Raw genomic sequence first — 19,978 nt, 5'->3', positions numbered from 1 at the left:
TGGGACAAACTTTGAAAAGCATAAAGTGCTATGCAAATGTTTGTGCTCACAAACTCAATAACAACAAATACAGTGCCTCCTGAGCATTTCTTACGGACCAGGCACTGTGTTGAGAGCTTCATGTGTACTCATGGAATCTGGCCCAGACTTGAGAGCTGCTTGGACCAAAGGCTGCCAGTTCTAATAGGCCTCAGGGGCTCACAGGCTTCTGCTCCTCTCTTGCCCCCAGCTCCACCAGGTGAACAAGCCCAAGCTAACCTGCTGGAGGATGAGACCAGATGGAGCAGGGCTGACCATCCCAGGTCACCTATAGGCCACCGAGCCCCAGCCTAGATCAGCAGAGCCACCTGCCCAACCACAGCTGACCACAGACGCTTACACGCACTGAGGAAGGTACTATTACTATCCCCATTTTACAGATGAGAAAATAAAGTCATCGATGCGTTCCATTGCTGTTGGTGTAAAGATCCAACTCCTTCCTTGCCTGGGCACTCAGGATCTGACTGCACAATCTCACTCCTGCCCACCTCTCCAGGTCCTCAGGGTCTCTGCCCTCCCACCACGCTTTTCTTTAAGCATCTTTCTGATCCTCAAATGGGGCCTGCTCCTTCCTCCTCAGAGCCCTTGCATAGCAGTTCCCTCTGCCTGGAATGAACTTCCCGTCTCTTTACCCTGTTAACTCCTATTCAGACATCCCTCCTCCAGGAAGCCACCCCTGCCTTGTTGCACTATTACAGGTGCCCTGTTACACATTTCCCACCCGGTAGACATCCTCTGTGGCACTTAGCACAATTTTTAAAAACATATTTATTTGTGTGAGTAATGCCTGTCTTCCCCATTGGATTGTACGTTCTTGGAGAGCAGGCACTAGGTTGATTTGCTCATGATTCCACCCCAGGACCCAGCACCCTGGCACAGAGTAGGAGCTCAACAAATACTTATTGGATGGATGAATGGATGAACAAGTGACATTCCCGATTCGCCTGCGTTCAGAGTGCCTGTGAGTGGGGACACTGGAAGAGGACCAGGTCTGCCTGATTCCAAAACCCATATTCTTTCTCTGGCAATGGGCCGCAGCAATGTTCCAAGGATGGTGGGCTTTCTGTTGGAGGTGAGGGAAGCCACTTTCAGGATGGGTTTTTTGCCTGATCAGATTTTAGTTGTGGGATGATCACTCTGAGTGGAGACAGATCGGAGACAGGAAGAGGACATCTGAGGCGGTCATAATTATCTAAGCAATTACCCCCCAGAGGCAGCAAAGCTTCTGTGGTGTAGTGTTTGATGCCAAATTGCTTGGGTTTGAATCCCAGCACTGTCCATTGCAAGCTGTGTGCCCTTGGGAAAGTGACTTAACCTCTCTGAGCTTATGTTTTCTCATCTCTGATAGTCATTCATTTAACAAATGAATCTACCAGGTGTCATATCTGGAGCTAGAGATACAGTAGTGAACAAAACAAAGGCATCACCTACATGATACTTATATTCTGAGGTGGGGGCAGAAAAGGGTGAAGATCATTCAAGGTACAGACTATATATATATATATATATATATACTTTTCCAGGAGGTGAGACATGCAATGAAGTAAAACAGAGCAGGGTAGAGAGAGAGAGGAGACACAGGGGTGGGGATTTACACTGGGTTTGATAAGATGGGTTCAGGTATGGTCCATTTTTTAAGGTGACATTTAAGCTGAGACTGAATGAAGGGAGGGAGCAAGCCCTGTGGATAACTGGGGAAATGTATCCAGGGCAGAGGGAACCAGCAAGTGCAAAGGTCCAGAGACAGGGGCGTGCTTGGTGTGTTGGAGGAGGAGCACGGAGGCCAGGGTGGCTGGAGAAGACTGAATAAACTGGAGCCTGGCCGTCTGCTTCACTGGTGGCCCCACATGAGCCACGCCAGCTGGATTCACACCCTTGTGGGGTCCCCTCCCCTTGAATCTAGTCTGGACCCCTGTGACTTGAATTAACAAAAGGGCGCAAGGGAAATGAGGCTCTGTCTGTTCCAGGCCCAAGCCTTAAAAGGCCTGGCAGCTTCTGCTATTGCGCTCTTGCGAGCCCCAGGCAGCCGTGGGAGGAAAGGAGAGGCCTAAGACTACAAGGAGGAGAACCAGGAGCCGATTGACAGCAAGAACTAAGACCCCGTTCCCACAGCCCCAGCCCTCCGAGCCAGGCTAACATGGCCACCACCATGGCCGCCATCTTGGACACGCCAGCGGAGCCCACCTGGAGCAGAACCAGCCTCGGTGCCCTCACGGATTCCTCACAGTCAGTGGAAATACAAAGAAGACTGAAGCCCCCACATGTGGAGTGGTTTATAAAGCAGCAGTAGATAAATAGAACAGGGAGAATGGAAAAGCTGAGATCAGAGAGCTGGCTGAGAGGTCAGAGAGATGGGATGCCACGGAGGGCTCTGTGCCAAAGTCTGTGGTGATTTGACAACATTTTAAAAGGATCACTCTAGAAGCCATAAGGCTAAGTGCAGAACTCACCACCCAGGTCTGTTTGAATCGCCGACTACTCTTTGAATACCTACTTGTATCATCTCTACTTTATAGATGAAGAGACCGAGGGTCCAAGAGGTTAGAAGCACTTAGTGAGGTACCTGGACACAGTGAGCTCCATAAAAGGCACTTGTTTGCTAAACAGATGAGGAAGGACTTGTGAGCAGGGACTCGGGAGGGACTGAGAGTGGGGAGCCAGCCGAGGCCTTGCTTGGGAATTGGAGTCTGAGTGTACAGCCTCAGACTGGGCCTGTTCAGACACAGCAGAGCAGCTGTCCCACAGCAGATGACACACAGGCACACGACTGGCCCCTCCCGGAGTCTGGCTCAACCTTTTCTTCCCTGCCCCAACACACCCCAGGGATATGACACACTCCTTTTAGTAACAGTAGCTCCCTAAAGCAAATAGGGGGTGGGGGTGGAGATAGGGGTTGATCTGTGACCCCCACCACCAGCCTGGCCCTGGAGGCTAGAGGGACCTCTTGGGCAGCAACAAAGAAAGAGCTATTATTAACAACCCAACAAAGGTCTTTGAATATGGGGCAGCAATGACCTACTGAATATTCAGCAACTGCAGGCCAGGCTAGAGCTGGAGTCTGAGTTTAATTCAAACACTGATATGTTGCCCTCTAACCAGGCCACCCCAGGGGAGTCAATGGCCTTCTCCAAATTGCAGTTTTCTCATCTCAGGAATGGGGTAGAAATAATACCATCGACTTCACCAGTGTCATCCTCAGGAAGGAGTTACAAACATCATAAAGAATATTTGCTAGGATTTATGAAGTACTTCCGATGTGTCAGGCTATTCAAAGTACTTTACATGCATCGCCAACTATTCTTTGAATACCTACTTTTATCATCTCTACTTTATAGATGAAGAGACTGAGGGTCCAAGAGGTTAAGTACTTTCCCACTCACATAACTAGTGAGTGCTGGAACTAGGAATCTCTCTCAGATTTGTTGGACACCAAAGAATGTGGTCTGCTCCATGAAACTATTCAATGGGTCCATGAATTTGAAAGTGTTTCACAATTACAAAAATACCATGAAAATTAAAGTAATTATTTGATTATGCTTCTAGACATTCCACAGGAAAAAAATGTCCTGTTCACATTTCATGACAACATTCACTGTGGAAAACTATATTGTCAAAATGGCCACCACTGAAGAAGAAAAATCAGACATTCCTGGAATGTTCTCCATTTTCAAATAAAACAAAACAAAACAAAAGTCACAGACGTATCTCTGAACATGGGCACAATTTTTGATGACTGTAACACACCTCCTTCCATTTTCACATAGGACCGTACACCTCACCTGTTTGCTCACGCCAACCTGCAGAGGTTGGCAGAGAAGGCAACGCTTTGCCAGCTTTTCAACAAGGAAACTGAGGCCAGAGCAATGGTGACTTGCCAAGGCTTTGATGCCAAGACAGACCCCTGGTTCTACCGCTTTGTAGAAAGGCAAGTCACTTCACCTCCCCGAGCCTCTGTTTTTTTCATTCTTAGAGAATAAGAACATCTTATTATGGGTGTCAGGTGCTCTCCTGAATTGGTCCAGCCAGAAGTGTCACTGTCAGCATGGCCACTAAAGTCCTGTGCTCCCAGTGTGAGGGTTGCTTGCTGGCCGTTAGCACGGAGGGTGCACATTTTGAATATGGGGGTGCCTCTCTCTAGGAATGCGTAAAACCTGTTGGCCATTGGAGCTGCATTTCAGCAACTGGAAGATTATCATTTGGGTGGAATTCTGGAACTGTAGGGAGAAGGGGGCAGGTCTTACTGCTTGTTTCTGGTATCTGATCCAGGCTAAGGACAAAGTTCGTCTCTCCAAGGCTTGGCTCAGTGCCTTGCTTGTGGGAAGGGGAGGCCTTCCAAAAACATCTGAAGAATGAATGAATGAACAGGCAGAAGCTGGCACAGTCAGAGTGCATCCTTTGCTCCCGACTCTTGGCAGCTCTTTTCACGGATCACCCAATCCCACCAGCAGGCACAAACACTCCTAAGGACATGGCTATATGGTGCTCAAACAACCACAGCCTCTGGTCGCGGGCCTGCTAAGAACCTAATCCAACAGTACTGGATGCTGACTTCACTTTAGGGTTTTCCTTCCCAACTCTCAGAATCATGGAAACTCCAGGTAAGAAGGGCACTTCTGGGCCATCCAGGGCAGGCCTCCCCCACTGCTGCAGGAGTTAGCTGTGCTGGATAAGTGGGCCATGGCACCTCTGTCTGGGCCGGGCTCCGGGCTGGGGCTGGGGCTCTGGAGAGGATGCAGACTCACTCTAAGCCTCGATGAGCTTCCACTCACTCCTTCAACCAGCACTGATTTCCTAAGTGCCAGCTCAGTTGCACTTGTCTGTCATTATTCCATCTTCCTCTTTAATCGTTTACATGTGTGTTGTCTTTGACCTTCTCCCTCCCCCAGTAGACTAAAACCTCCACAAGGCAGGGACTACCTCTCTTCTCACCACCCAATCCCCAGGGTCTAGCACAAAGCCTGGCACATCGTGGGTGCTCAAAAAGCGTCTCCTGAATTGATGAATGAATGGAGGAATGAATGAATGAATGAGCAAAGGAATGAATCTGGTGCTGGGGATACAGGCATCATTGCATCACCCACCAGTCAGACAGAAATAAATGCTTAGTGCGCCAGCAAAGCAGGAGCTCCAAAAAATGAGAAAGTTTAAGTAGTTTAAGTATGTATTACGATTGTTTTATATATAGATGATACATATTTTCATAATAGAAAAAACTTTAAGAGAAAACAGCTGGCAAAAAAACATTGGCTGAGATGCTGACGGTATATTACATTCTTCCTATTTCAGGTACCTTATGCAAACCAGCCCTATTAAACATGTGCTTTGCTGTTTGCTTTTCTTGCAAAATGCTAAAATGCTGTACGCACACACATAATTTCATATTGCAAAAAGGCAATCCATTTCAGAACCTCGTGGACTTTTTCCCACTCATATCTACGCTTCAGCATTACTTTTATTTTAAATGCTAAATGGAGGCAGGGCGTGCCAAATAATCTGTGCTTGCAGCTACCAAAAGGGCTTACCCCAGGAGCTCCTGTTAGGCAGAGGAGTGACGTGATCTGACGGGTTTGACAGGTTCCCTTTGTCTGTGAGCTGTGCAGGGCACCTGACTGTCACTGAAGCCAGGGCACCGTCTGCAGGCAGTGGTGCGATGTTGGAAATATTCTCTCTCTGCACTGTTCAACTACCGTGGCCGCTGGCCACCTGGGCTTATTAAGCACCTGCCATGTGGCTGGTGCAACTAAGGAAATGAATTTTTAATTTTATTAGACTTTAATAAGTTTTCATTTACACAGCCACACGTGGGGCTGGTGGCTACCGTATTGCACAGCATAGAGGGGCCTTGCTCGTGGGAGCCTGGTGTAAGAGTGGGGGAGCCAGGGGCCTTGGGAGCCTCCCCCCTCTGCCAGACTGGAGGACAGGGGCGGCTGGTGGCACCTGCATGAGTCACGCCACCTGGCTGCTGGGCAAGGTCTGGGGCCTGGCTGAGTCTAAATAGCTTTATGACCAGATGAGCAAACGGCTTCAGGAAGGGTGACTAACGCTGTGATCAGAGCCCAGGGCTGGGCCTTTGAACCCAGGTCTGCCTTTCCAGGCAGCGGAGCATCCCGTGGGCTATTTGGGAGCAGGTACTGCAGCTCTGCCTGTCCCAGATGGCAGCACAGTGCAGTTAGCAAAGAGCACAGCCTCCAGAGGCATGCTGTCTGGATTCGAACCGCAGCTCCACTTGCCACCTGTGTGACCTGGGCAAGTTTCTTGACCATCCCATGCCTCAGTTTCCCCACCTATAAAATGGGGGTAACAGTGCCCACCTCTGACAGCCATCCTGAGCATTAGCTGGCTATTACATGTGAAGAGCTTTAAAAAGAGATCAGCATACTTTTTCTGTAAAAGGAGGTATAGTAAATAGTTCAGACTTTGCAGGCCAGAAAGTTGGTTGCAATGGCTCAACTCTGCCCTTGTAGCATAAAAGCAGCCAAGGACAATGCATAAACGAATGGGCATGGCTGTGTTCTAATCAAACTTTACAGTCACTGAAATCTGAATCTCATATACTATTCATGGGGCAGACCTTTTTTTGACTATTTTTTTTTTCCTACCACTGAAAACTAAAAAGGATTCTTGAACTTAGCTGTTCAAAAACAGGTAGTGGGCCCACGGGCTGTAGTCTGCAGACCCCCCAGCTTAAAACAGTGCCTGGCACATGTTGTGCTATGCCTTGGTAGGCTTTGATTTATTTATTAATGATCTTAATAAACATAACGATTTAAATTTGCAGTGGGGATCCTCTTGCTCAGACCAAGCCATTCAGTACATGATCTGCTCAACTAATTCCAATTTATCCTCCTGGGCTGGACCTCTCAGAAGGAGATTTCCAACCTCCTGGAAGCAACAGTAATAATAACTAGTCTTTATTGAACATAAACTATGCTCTCTGATTGTGCTAAACCCTCTACACACTCATCTCCCGTGATCCTCTCAATTACTTTATCATAGGGTCCTTCATATGTAAAATCCCCATTCAGCAAATATGTAAACAAAGGTTCAGAGAAGATATGAACATTGTCCAAGATCCAGCTGAGGTCTGAACCAGGAGGGCAAAGACCTTATCACGTCTTACTCACTTCTGTACCCTTGGCGATTAACACGGGGGCCTGGCACATAGTAGGTGCTCAGTGAACATTTGTCACATGTATGCAAGAAAATGCTGGCTCTAGGTTTAGATTATTGTCATCCCCAATTCAGCAGCTTGTTGGATAACTTCTCAGAGCCTCAGTTTCCACAGGAGGAAAGTGGGTAAATAACACCGACTTCATTAAGTTGCTGAAGGAAATTAAAGTTACATTATTAGAGTCCAAAATCGAACTCCCGACCTTGGCCTACCAGAGCCTCATGAACTGGCTCCTGCTGGCCTGACCTCGTCCATCTCCTCCTCCTCGAAGCTCCAGCCTGAGGCCTCCTCAAACACACCCAGCCCTCTTGATATACCCGTCACCCACACGCTCTTCCGGCCTGTACTCCGTGTAACCAATTCCTTTCCAGCCTTTGGGTCTCAGCTCAGAAGTCACCTTCCCAGAGAGGCCTTCCCCATCACCCCATCTATGCAGGCCTCGCCCTCCTCTTCTATCTTATTACTCAGTTTATTTCCTCCCCAGCAGTTACCACTAGTTGCAAGTATCCTATTTTTCTTTTTTACCTGTTTAGTGCGTCTTCCCTCTTTGAATAGATGGTCCATGAAAGCAGGCCTTGACTCCTTCACACCAGGTACCCAGAGCCTGGGACCTGGTAGCCTTTCTTTCCTCCACCCCCAGAGAGGACAACCCCACAGAGGGTCTGGGTGGTCAAACAATGCTCCTTTAAAAATAACTAGATTGCAACACTGAAAAGTCATTTCCCCCTTTTATCCCTCTAAATTCTTCACTTCCTGAAAAAAACAAACAAAAGGCGCCACTGGAAGGCCTCTGGACTTCTTCTGGGCCCCAGTGGCTGGGCAGAGCTCGGCTGCTTCCAGACAGGGAGAAAAAACAACTCAAGTCCGATGGGTGGGTCATTAGACAACCAGCCGAGCCCGGAAATGGTGAGCTCACCTCCAGCTGGGTCCAGACCTGCCTATGGTCTTCTTTCCTTGACATCTTTAAAGACGCTGGGTGACCAGGATGAATGGGCTTAGCAGATAAAGGGCAAAGAAATAAATACTGCAGGCTGAGTGATTAATACAGTCCCCAGGACCGAAACAGGCCCAAACAAGAGTTTAACTTATAGATACCTACCAGCATATCTCCAGAAAGTAGAGGCACACACACTTAGTCCTTAGGGCTAGAGAAAGAGCCCAAATAATAGTATTCCCAAGAGTCGCCATTTGAGTGTTCGGCACCTGCAGAATGGTGCTAAGTCCTCAACGTGCTCATATCATTCAATCCTCTCAGTGACCAGAGGAGATGTGGGGATGATGATTATTCTCATTTTACAGATGAGGAAACTGAGGCTCAGAGAGGCTACAGGACTTGCCCACAGACAGACAGCTGATAACTGGCTAAGTTGGAATTTGCAGCCAGGCCTGGCAGGTTCCATAAAAACCACCTGGCAGGTTCCATAAAAACCAATGCCAGACGTTGAAAGCAGACTCTTGCTCCGGAGAAGCTAAGAGAGTATAGACACCCCAAGAGCAACTCAGAGTGACGTTTCTGAGGAACTGCAGCCTAGAGAGGAACATCCTGGGAGAAAGCCACTTTGAAATCAGAACTGTGGAGCAGACACCAGCCATGTACCTTCCCAGCTAACAGAGGTTTTCCGGACACCATTGGCCATCCTCCAGTGAAGGTACCCGATTATTGATCTGTTACCTTGGACACTTTATGGCCTTAAGACTGTAACTGTGTAACCAAATAAATCCCCTTTTATAAAAGCCAAAACAAAACAAAACAAAACAAAAAAACGAATGCCAGAGGGTCTCTTCATTTATCTTAAAAATAAATGAATGAATGAATGTTACAGCTTGTAACAAATTGAATCTCCTAACCCCCAGAAACTGTGAAAGTGACTTTCTTTGGAAAACAGGCCTTTGCAGGTGTAATTTTAAGTTAAGGATCTCAGGATGAGATCAGTCTGCATTTAGGGTTGACCCTAAATCCAGAGACAGGTGTCCTTATAAGAGGAGGACACGGAGAGATAGAGAAGGCCTTGTGAAGGTGGAGGCAGAGACCGGAGGATGTTTCTCCAAGCCAAGGAACACCAAGGACCGCTGGCAGCTGCCAGCCTCCGGGAGAGAGGCTCCCTGGAAGCCTCCAGAAGGAAGCAGCCCTGCCACGCTTTGATTTCGAACTCCAGACCTCCTGAACCACAAGAGCACGCATAACTGTCATTTTTAAGTCACCAGGTTTGCAGTCATTTGTTAAAGGAGCCCTAGAAAACAAAGACACAGCTTCTCCCCCTGGAGGGACCAGAGGGGCTATTGTTTAGGTTTTTTTGTTTGTTTTTAAACAGCCACCGTTTTATTTGTTCACAAGCCTGTGAGTCAGCAATTCACACTGGGTGTAAGTGGGGGGCTCACCAGGGGCCACTCGTGTGGTTGTCTGAAGGATCAGTGGGGCTGGGATGGCCGAAGATGGTCTCCTTACATGTCTGGCAGCTGGCGCCAGCCCTCCCCAACACCACGTGCCTGCAGCAGGCACAGTTGAAGGTGGCTGTGGTCCTAAGATGGCAAGTCCCAAAGCGCAGGCCTTCTCAAGCCTCTGCTTGCACCATATTTGCTGGTGTCCATTTGGCCAACGCAAGTCTCCACATCCATTTAGCCAAGTCCAGAGTCAATGGGAGAGGGGAACCACTCCAGAGGGTGGAGGGAGGGAGCTGTGATTCCCCACCACAAAAATATAGAAGAGTGTCTTGATAATATCAGAGTTAAACAGGACACAAGGGCACAAACCATAAAGTCTGCTTATATCAAAATGAAAAACTTTTGTATGATAAAAGCAGCATGCAAAGTGAAAAGGCAAATCAAAGATTGGGGAAAAGACACATAAGAGACAACAAAGCAACAAAAAATTAATATCCAGAATAAACAACTCCCTCAAATCAAGAAGAAAAAGACAAGCAAGCCCCTTTAAAATAGACAAGAGATAAAAACAGGCCATTCACGGAAGAAAGAACCCCAAAGACTGATAAAGGCATGAAAAGATGCTCAACCTCATTTAAAGTCAGGGAAATACAAATCAAGACGATGACGATAACACATCATTTCATAACCATCAAATTGGCAAAGAATAAAAAACACAAAGTGATGGTGAGAACGTGGGGAAATGGGAACCTCAATGCATGGGTGTCTACTACTTGTTTGGGAGACAACTTAGCAAAACTAGCAAAGGGAAGACACTCCTGTCCTTTGACCCAGCAATCCCACTTACAGTTACACACCCAGGTGAGCAGTTCTCAATCACCAGAGGAGCTTTTTCAAAAATACTGATGCCCAGAACCCACCGTAGAACAATTAAACCAGAATCTCTTGGGGGTGTGAATCAGGCATTTTGAAAAAATCTCTAATACATCACCAAGATTGAGAACCACCGTCCCATAGTTAACTCTTGCACATATCCCAGTGCCCAAGGTTGTTCATCTTGACATCATTACAGGGAAAGTTAGAAACAATGCAAGTGCCCATCGGAGGGGACGAGATAAGGTATAGTTAATTCTTACCATGAGATATTAGTTACATCATTTAAAACAAATGAACTTGGGCTACTATATCAATAGAAAGAAACTGCAACAATATAATACTGACCAAGAAAAGCAAGTTACAAAAGGAAAGTATAAAACCATTTATGTAATTTCAAAATACAGAAAACAGTGGATACATACCAAAATGCCAGCAGTACATCTCTCTGAGTGTAGAAACCTTGCAAAGTTTTTTTCCCCTTAACTTTTATTTTGAAGTAACTTCAAACTTACAGAGCAGTTGTAAAAATAATACAAACCCATACAGAGAACTCCAACATACCTCTCCCCGATACCCAGATCCACCCATTTTAACATTTTGCCACATTTGCTGTATCATTCTCTCTATCCATCTATCTGTCAATTTTCTGAACATCTGAGAGTGGGTTGTGTACATCAAACTACTTGAACACTTAAAATTGCCATGTACATTTCCCAAGAACAAGGATATTCACTTACGTAACCACTTTAAGTACAGTTACCAAGTTCAAACACTGTAACACTGATATAAATCTTTCAGTCGATATTCCAATTTTTTCATATGTCCCAACAACATCCTTCTGTTAGATCCAGTCCAGAATCATGTATTGCATTTAATTGTCATTGTCTCTTTAGTTGCTCCTTTTTTTATTTTCTTAACTGCAGAAACATATACAACATACACTTTCCCATCTCAGCAGCTCCCTGACTCATCACATTCACTAATGCTGTGCTACCCTTGGGGCTGTGCAGTTTTGTCCCTCTACCAGTCTAGGTATACCAGCCCCTCGAGCCCAGGAGCAGCCCATCTTCCCAATCACTCCAGGTTGACCTTGGCATTTTACGAGGATAGGTAGGGCCAATCCAAATGCAGTGACATCAGTGCCCCCCAGGTCCCCTGCCGAGGCTCGTGCCCCTGGAGGAGAGAAGATCACCCAGGCCCACAGGGCAATCTTGGTGGAGTCACTTTGCCCCCAACAGAGGGGTTGGGGGTCACTGGGTGCCAGCTGGTCGAAGATGGCCCGTTCTGAAGTTCTTAGTGCATGGGGTATTGCGAGCATATGGCAAAGGGGAAGGCCGAGAGGAGTCCCTCCATTCATTCAGGCCTCCAGGGAGGGCTGCTCTTGGCCTTTCAGATATAACGTGACATTTGAGCAGAGGCCTGAAAGAAAAGGAGCTGGGGAGTGCACAGTGAGGGATGAAGGGCAGGCCAGACAGAAGGAGAGAGAATGCAAACACAGGGGACAGGAGGACTAGGAGAGACTAGCTGGCCTGGTGGAGGTGTGGCAGGGCTGTGGCCATGGGGGGTGGGGGATGGGGGTGGGGGACTGGCAGGGGAAGGGGAAAGAAGCAGAGTGGGGGCTGGGGAGGTGGGTAGGGGCTGACTCCGAGCAATAATCCAATGTGGTGGCCCCTTGGATAAGGTGGTCGGTCCTCTGGCTTCTACTCTTATCAGAATCTCCACTTTAAAGATGGGGAAACTGAGGCTCAGAAAGGAAGCAACCTGCTCAAGGCTGCACAGCTTGTAAAAGGCTGAGTCAGGGTCTGAACCCAGGTCTGTTCAACTCCAAAATATCTCTCTACTCTTAAACAAAACCACCAAGACACCCTTCAATAGGGGAATGGATAAACAAACTGTGCTATACCCAGAGAATGGAGTATTATTATGCAGTGATAAAAAGCAATAAACTCTCAACCTACAAAGAGACATGGAGGAAATATGAATGAAGCTGATCTGGTTGGTACTAACGTCAATCAGAATACAGGGTAAAGGATGATATTGTCTGTATTTTAAAACATTGCCTTCGGTGTGAGACCAATGGAAGAGATGTTTATTTTGTCTACAATTTAAATTTTCTGTAGCACACTATCTAACTTAACCTGTCTGGCTGGTTTAATTAAACAACTTAAACACATGGAACCTAAAACAGTGAATGAGATCTGGTGATTCTGTATAGCGTAATGTAATATCCTGATACATTCCAGAGTATGTTGGGCAGATAATAGAAAAGTATTTGCAAAGTCCCTTAAGGGACTGGAGGAAAATATGGAACTATTAAACTTCTCCACCTGGGAAACTCCTGATATTCTCTCAAGCACTGGGGACACCCAATTTAAAAGCCAAGCCCTCAATCTTGAGGCTCGCCCTTATGGAACTTATTTCTGTAATGGCAAAGCTAAGCCTATTTATAATTATGCCTCAGAGTCACCCCCAGAGAACCTCTTTTGTTGCTCAATGTGACCTTATTCTCTCCAAGCCAAACTCTGAAAATTAACTCATTGCCCTCCCCCCTACATGGGACATGACTTCCAGGGGTTTAAATCTCCCTGGCAATGTGGGACATGACTTCCAGGGATGAGCCTGGCCCTGGCATCGTGGGACTGAAAATGCCTTCTTGACCAAAAGGGGGAAAGAAATGAAACAAAATAAAGCTTTAGTGGCTAAGAGATTTCAAATAGAGTCAACAGGCCATTCTGGAGGTTACTCTTATGTAAGCTTCAGCCAGCTATTGCAAATTGCCGTGGTATGCCAAGCCCGAACCAGCAGTATTCCTGAAAACCCTAAAGAAAACCCAGGGCCCTATCTAAGACTCTACAGAAGTTTTACTTATTAAGTTTATTTTTCAGAAACTTAAAACCTCCAGATTGTTCCTATGGCAGATAAGCCCTGAAACTTAGAGGTACAGAACATCAACCAATTGCATTCCTCTACCCCATAATGTTGACACCCCTTTTCAACTCAAAGAAGTTAGAATGGACATTGCCCAAATATCTCCGAAGATTGAGAGAATGATCAAATGAGAGGGAGGAGGTGTAACAGAGAAGTTAGGATTCAACAAATGATTGTAACTCCTGAATCATTATACAGAAATTATTTCCTTTTAGTTTCTAGTGTATTAGAACAGCCAGAAGGAAATATCTGAAATTGTGGAACTGTAAACCCACACTATACTTTAAAGTTTGCTCTATAACTGCTTGTCAAACTGTACTTTAGAAAGTATCACTTTTCTGCAATATGTTCTACTTCACAATAAAAAAGTTAAAAAAAAAAAAAAAAAGCCATGGAGGAGCCTTAAATGCCTTTTGCAAAGTGAAAGAAGTTGGGCTGAAATGGCTGCAGACTGTTGATACCAACTATATGACAATTCTGGAAAAAAGACAAAACTAAAGAGACAGTAAAAAGACTAGCGGTTGCCAGGGGTTTGGGGAGGAAGGGGAGGGGAGGGATGACAAGGTGGAGTACAGGGGATTTTTACAGCAGGGAACCTATTCTGTATGATACTGTAGCAGAGGGTACATGACATCATTTGACATCACACACTTGTCAAAACCTGTAGGCCCATACAACCCACAGAGTGACCCCTTGTGCAAACTATGGACTCGAGTCACTACTAATGTATCAAACTGGTTCATCACTGAAAACAAATGTATGCCACTAATGAAGACATTAACTGTAGGGGAAACTGTGGGAGGGGGAAAGAAGCTATATGGGAACTCCCTGTACTTTCTGCACAATTTTTCTGTAAACGCAAAACTGCTCTAAAAAAAATAAAGTCTAATTTAAAAAAAAAAAGACACAACTTAAGAGAAGCAAGAATATAGTTTGATCAGTGATTTGACAAGGAGAGGCAAGGTGGCTGGGTGGACCCAAAGAAGGGACCCAGAGCTAGCCTCGGGAGGGGAGGTAATCAGGGAAGGCTTCCAGGAGGAAGGGGCACCAGCTTGAAAGAAGAATAGGAGCATACCATACAAGGAAGTAAGGTAATAGCCCTCATGGTAGAAGGTTCAAAAAGCTACATGGAGTGCAGAGGGTGGGTGTGGGGGAAAATTGGGAGCTAAGGCGAGGAACAAATCACGAAGGACATCCATGCTAAGCATGGGTGTATCACAGCAAGCCAAACAGGACAGACCCTGTCCTCCTGGAGGTTGTCATCTAGTAGGAGAGGTAAGACATTACTAACAGACATCATTTACTAGTACGTGGTGGCCAGTCTCCAAAATGGTCCCAGTAATCCTCTCCTCCCAGTATCCTGACATTCACACTCTGATGCAGTGATTTTGGAATTGAACAGACCCAGGTTCAGCCCCTGACTTGGCCTCTTACAAGCTATGCTGCCTTGAGCAGGTTACTCCCTTTTTCTGAGCCTCAGTTTTCCAATCTATAAAGTGGAGATTCTGGCCAATACCTTGACTGCAATTTCACAAGAAACCCTGAGTCAGATAAATCCACTCCCAAATTCCTGACCCACAGAAACTGCAAGATTGTAAACCACGACTGTTGTTTTTAAGCTAAATGTGTCAGGGTAATTTGTTACACAGCATAGATACCTAATACAGGTACTTACTAAGTTTTCATAGCAATGAACTCTCTTGATCCTTATACTGACCCCCTGAAGTAGGTACTACCATTATCTCCATTTAACACATGGGAAAACTGAGACATCAAATACTTAAGTGCCATGCCCCAAGACAAAACTAGTTAAGTGAGAAAATGAGGATTTGGACCTGGGACGCCAGAGTCTAGCCTGCAACCGCTACACTACGTCTTGCCAGTGCAGCTGCAGGTACATCCATTCATTCATTCGCGATGTAGTTAGCACCTACTATGAGCCAGACACCATTCTAGGCTCAGGGGAAACAAGACAAAGCCCCTGCTTTTCATGGCACCCACATTCTAGAAGGAGAAACCACTAAGAAACAAAGAAACAACCAAACCAGATGACATCAGATGGTGTAAGTGCTCTGAAGGAATAAGCAAGGTAACTGGGCAGGGGTAGAGAGGGTGGCACACCTCCAGACTGGATGGCCCCAGAGGGCCTCTCTGAGGCTACATTTGAAGCCTACCTCCTCCTGCCAGGAAGGAGATCTCTTAGATCTGCCATAGGAAGATCAAAGAGAAATGCATTCCAGGCAGAGAAAATAGTAAATGCAAAGGCCCTGGGGCAGAAAGGGGCTTGGTATGTTGGAGGACTGGGAATGTGGCCAGGTTGGCTGCTGCAGGATCAGGTAAGGGACGTTGGAGGTGCTGCAGGTCGCTAGAGGGAGGCCGGGGTTGTTGACACCATGGGAGAACCTGGGGTTTATTCCCAGAGCAGTGGGAATCCACTGGCAAGTTTTTTATAAAGCAGGGAAGTGGCATGATCTGTTTTTATCATTTAGAAGGGTGCACACGTTCCATTCTTGGAACCAGCACCCGTGTATCCTGTCCCACCCCCTTATCCTCCCAAGATGCTCACAGGGTTGCTGTTTATAAAGTGCAACAAAGTTACCAACTTTGTCCCTTCTGAGCCTTCTGGCCATGCCAGTGGGTACAAGGTCATAAAACATCTGTCCAAGGAGGCAGGGAGACCTTTTAGAGGGACAATTACAATACACCTAAAAAGATACTTAGAGAATCCCCTTATACACTCAGCAAAGCTCCAAGAAAGATGGACCTCACACCCTCTGCATGGGAAGCTGGAGTTAGCATCTTAAATGTAATGGACTGTGCTAAAATAAGATAAGTAGAAACCAACCAGCAAACTACTTGAATGGCCATCACTGAAAGGCTGAAATTGAGCCCACGCTATTGGCATTAATGATGAGCTAGAAAGAAACTTGGGTGGAACCTGGTCTGATTTCTGTTTTCTGATTCCTGAGCACTTGCCCCAGGTTTGGATTTCCTCTAGGTGTTAAGAACAATCCTGGTGGAAAGGCCCAATGCCCAAATCTACCTTCGGGTTCTACTCTAAATTCTTGAAACAAAACCTCTGGTCTCCAATTGAAATAAAAACAATGTTGTAGATGAAACTCATAGCAAGGTCTTGTGTTTTGTTAAGGACAAATATAAGATAAAAATGCTACAAGGAAGCCTGCCTGGGTGCTGCCAACTTTTATATCTTGACTGGGTGGTGGTTGTATAAATTTATGTAAAATTCCCAGGAGCTGTACGCTTAAAAGCAGAGTACTTTACTGTATGTAAGTTTTACCCAATAAAAAAGAGAATACAAATTAATGGCTGGGTACCATTAATTGTGCCTGTCTGAACCAGGCACTGGTACTGGCTTGACATGTTTTCTCATTGAATCCCACCACCGTCCTCTTCTGAAGAGCCTTTCACTGCTGAAGAATCTGAAGCTCAGAGAAGACAAGCCACTCACCAAAGGTCACACAGCAATAAACAGCCCAGACAGAATTTAATTCTGTCTAATTGCAAAGCCTGAAATGTTTGGGAGGCAGACACCTCATACCACACTTCTCGAGCAGGGGGTGATCTCACCCTCTTTTCATTTAACAGAAAAGTTTACTTTCAGACTGGCCCGGGATCACTCCGGCCAGCGACTAGGTGGCAACCTCACCACGATCCGGACTTCCATTCTAGTGCTCCTTTGGGTAGATTATGCTATCTTTGCGCTCGATGAGGATGGGTCGGAGGAATAAGAAAGCTCCCCAGTTCCACCCGCTTTCCTCCAAAGCCCGGAGGACCCGGTGCCGGGAGATCAAAAGGGGCGACTAGCCCCCGCACCTTGCGCCCGGAGCGCGCCCGCGGGGCCCCCGGAGCGCCGTCCCGCCCGGCGCGGTCCCCGCCGCCCTACCTTGGCGCATGAAGGGCTGCCTGGTGCGCCTGCCGGACGGGAACGCACCGACACTGGTCTCGCTCATGGCTGCGCCCCGCGTCCCCGAGAGGCCGCGGGAGAACCGTCCCGGCCGTCGCCTTCCCTCCCGCGGCCGGGGTTCCAGGTTCCGGCGCCGACGTCACAGAGGCCCGGGCGGCCCTTCCCACGCCCCGCCGCTCGCTGCACCACCCCGAGGGCCGGGCGGGATCAGTCCGGGTCCGGAGGGCTGGCAGCGAGCCCCGCCGCCTCGGGGAGCCGAGAGGGCCGGGGAGGGGCCTGGAGAGCTCTGCCGATCCGGGAAGGCTCCATCCAGCGGCCACGGTGAGGAGCAACCGCGGAGATGCATATCAAATCCCCAAAGAAACAAGTATCCAGGACACCTACCAAGTGCCTGTAGAAAGTCACCATTTGGATACAGAAAGGAAGAAAGAAGAGAATATATGTGCACGTTTGCAAATACATTAAGATATGGCTAGATGGGGACCAGAAACTGGCTCCCTTTGGTTACGTGGGGTGGGGAGCTGGGAGGCTGGATGAGAAGGGTGCGTGGAAGAATTTTCGCGATGTACCGTGTTGGCTTTTAAATTTTGCACCATCTCCACGCTTCATCACTACCCCTATACCCCCATGTACAATTTAAAACATAAAAGTAAAAGTTGCTTAGACTGAAAAAAATTAAAATAAATGCCTATACTGATATTTGCTGCAACTGGATGAACCTTGAAAACATGCTAAATGAAAGAAGCCAGACACAAAAGGGCACTGCTCCAGTTTGCTACTGCTGCCTTATGCAAAATACTAGAAATGGGTTGGCTTTTATAAAGGAGTTTTATTTGGTTACAAATTACAGTTCTGCAGCCATGGAAACAACCTAATTCAAAGATTCCAACCTAATTAACATTAACACATCTGCCCCCACAAGATTGCATTAAAGAACATGGCGTTTTGGGGGACCCAACACATCCAAACCGGCACACTCCACCCCCTGGACCCCAAAATGATGTGATCTTTCCATATACAAAATGCATTCATCCCATCAGAATATCACAATGCTTAAATCATTTTGGTAACAATAGGTAAGTATAAGATCTCATCAAAATCAGTTACAGGCATGGTCTGTCCTAAAGCAGAATTCTCCTCTGGCTGCAGACCTGTGAAACTTAGAACAGGTTATGTGCTTCCAACATACAAAGGAGGGACAGTCATAGGATAAACATTCCCATTGCCATAGGGAGAGATTGAAAGGAAAACAGGGTTCACAGGACCAAAACAATTCCTAAAACCCACAGGGCAAACTCCATTAGATTTCAAAGTCTGAGAGTCATTTATACAATGACGTTTTATCCTTGGGGCTTGAGAGAGCAGGAGTCCAACCCTTTCTAAGGGCTTCTGTGGCAGCCCTTTTCTCTCCAAACACTGGGGTGAGTGCTCCAACATATTCACACATTGGGGAGACCACCTTCTTCTCAGCCCCATCCCCCTCAAACATCAGGGGGCCACCCGGACTGTGCCTCTCTGAGGCAAAGTTTCTCCCCTCTCTGAACAGTGGGGTGGTGGCAAGGCTCTCCCCAGTCCCTGGGGAATGTGTTCCACCCTCTCTGAGGCCAGGGATGGCAGCACTCTTCCTGAGCATCAAGGCAGAAGGCCCGCCCTCTGCTTCCGGGACAAGCTCACCCTTTTCACATGCATGGTTGCTTTGCTCTCCTTGCCCAAGAATTTCTTGACTCCATGCCTCAGTTTCCATGGTCTGTCTTTGAAGTCATCCTTCTCTCAATTTGTCCCTTCTCCATCTCCTACAGTCCACACTGGCAGTGATTCTGTTTATAGAGATCTCGCCAAAAATTTGTTGGCTTGGCATGAAGCACACAGGGCTCAAAACCATTAGACAACAGGAGTTTCCACAAATCCTTTCTGGATTACTCCATCTCCAGTCATGGCTTGTACTGAAAAGGCTGGCTAGATCCAGGTTTCATTAAATCCTTTGGGGTTTCACTTTCTGGAAGCCCAGAGTTTTCCAAGATATCAGTTTCTGGTTTCTTTGTACCCAAGAGTTCAATTCTCAGCTTATCCCTCTCCTCTCACATTTTGCTATAACCTGCGAGGAGAAGCCAGGCCACACTTTGAATATTTAGTGTCAAAATCTCTTAAGCTAAGTATCCCAGCTTGTCATTTCAAAATTCTGCCTTCCATCCAACACCAGGACTCAATTTTGCCAAATTCTCTGCCACTTTAAAACAAGGATCAGATTACCTTCCTTCCAGTTTGCAACAACACATTCATCGTTTCTGCTCAAGGCCTCATCAGAAGTATCTTTAGAGTCCATATTTCTACCAACAGTCTCTTCAAAGCAGTCTAGGCCTTTTGTCTAGCAAGCTCCTCACAATTCTTCCAGAATCTTCCCCTTATCCATTTAAAAAGCTTTTCCAACATGTTTGGTACTTGCAAGCTCAGCAGCACCAGCACCTTACCTCTCTGGTACCAAAATCTATTCCAGTTTGCTAATGCTGCCCTTTTGCCAAACACCAGAAATGGATTGGCTTTTATAAAGTGATTTTATTCGGTTACAAATTAACAGTTCTACAGCCATAAAACTGTCCAAACCAAGGCATAAACATGAGTATACCCTCACTAGAGAAAAGCCATTTGTGTCCGGAAAA

At 46.7% G+C, this 19,978-nt stretch overlaps 1 protein-coding gene across 3 annotated transcripts in view; it reads right to left on the bottom strand.

Annotated features, from left to right (window-relative positions):
* TMC7 (transmembrane channel like 7) overlaps window positions 1–17,532 on the bottom strand; it is a 51,788-nt gene extending 34,256 nt beyond the window's left edge. For 2 of the 3 annotated variants that reach the window (XM_037814248.1, XM_037814249.1), the window contains exon 1: window positions 17,301–17,531. In XM_037814248.1, the coding sequence (XP_037670176.1) occupies window positions 17,301–17,367 (67 nt within the window). In that variant the 5' untranslated portion in view covers window positions 17,368–17,531. Of the gene's footprint in view, window positions 1–17,300 lie in introns of all 3 variants that reach the window. The other variant, XM_037814250.1, reaches the window with a different exon arrangement.
* Window positions 17,533–19,978: the final 2,446 nt, after the last annotated feature.

This window comes from Choloepus didactylus, chromosome 21 (assembly GCF_015220235.1).
Source record: "Choloepus didactylus isolate mChoDid1 chromosome 21, mChoDid1.pri, whole genome shotgun sequence".
Classification (NCBI taxonomy): domain Eukaryota; kingdom Metazoa; phylum Chordata; class Mammalia; order Pilosa; family Megalonychidae; genus Choloepus; species Choloepus didactylus.
This window is presented reverse-complemented; position numbering and strand designations above follow the sequence as displayed.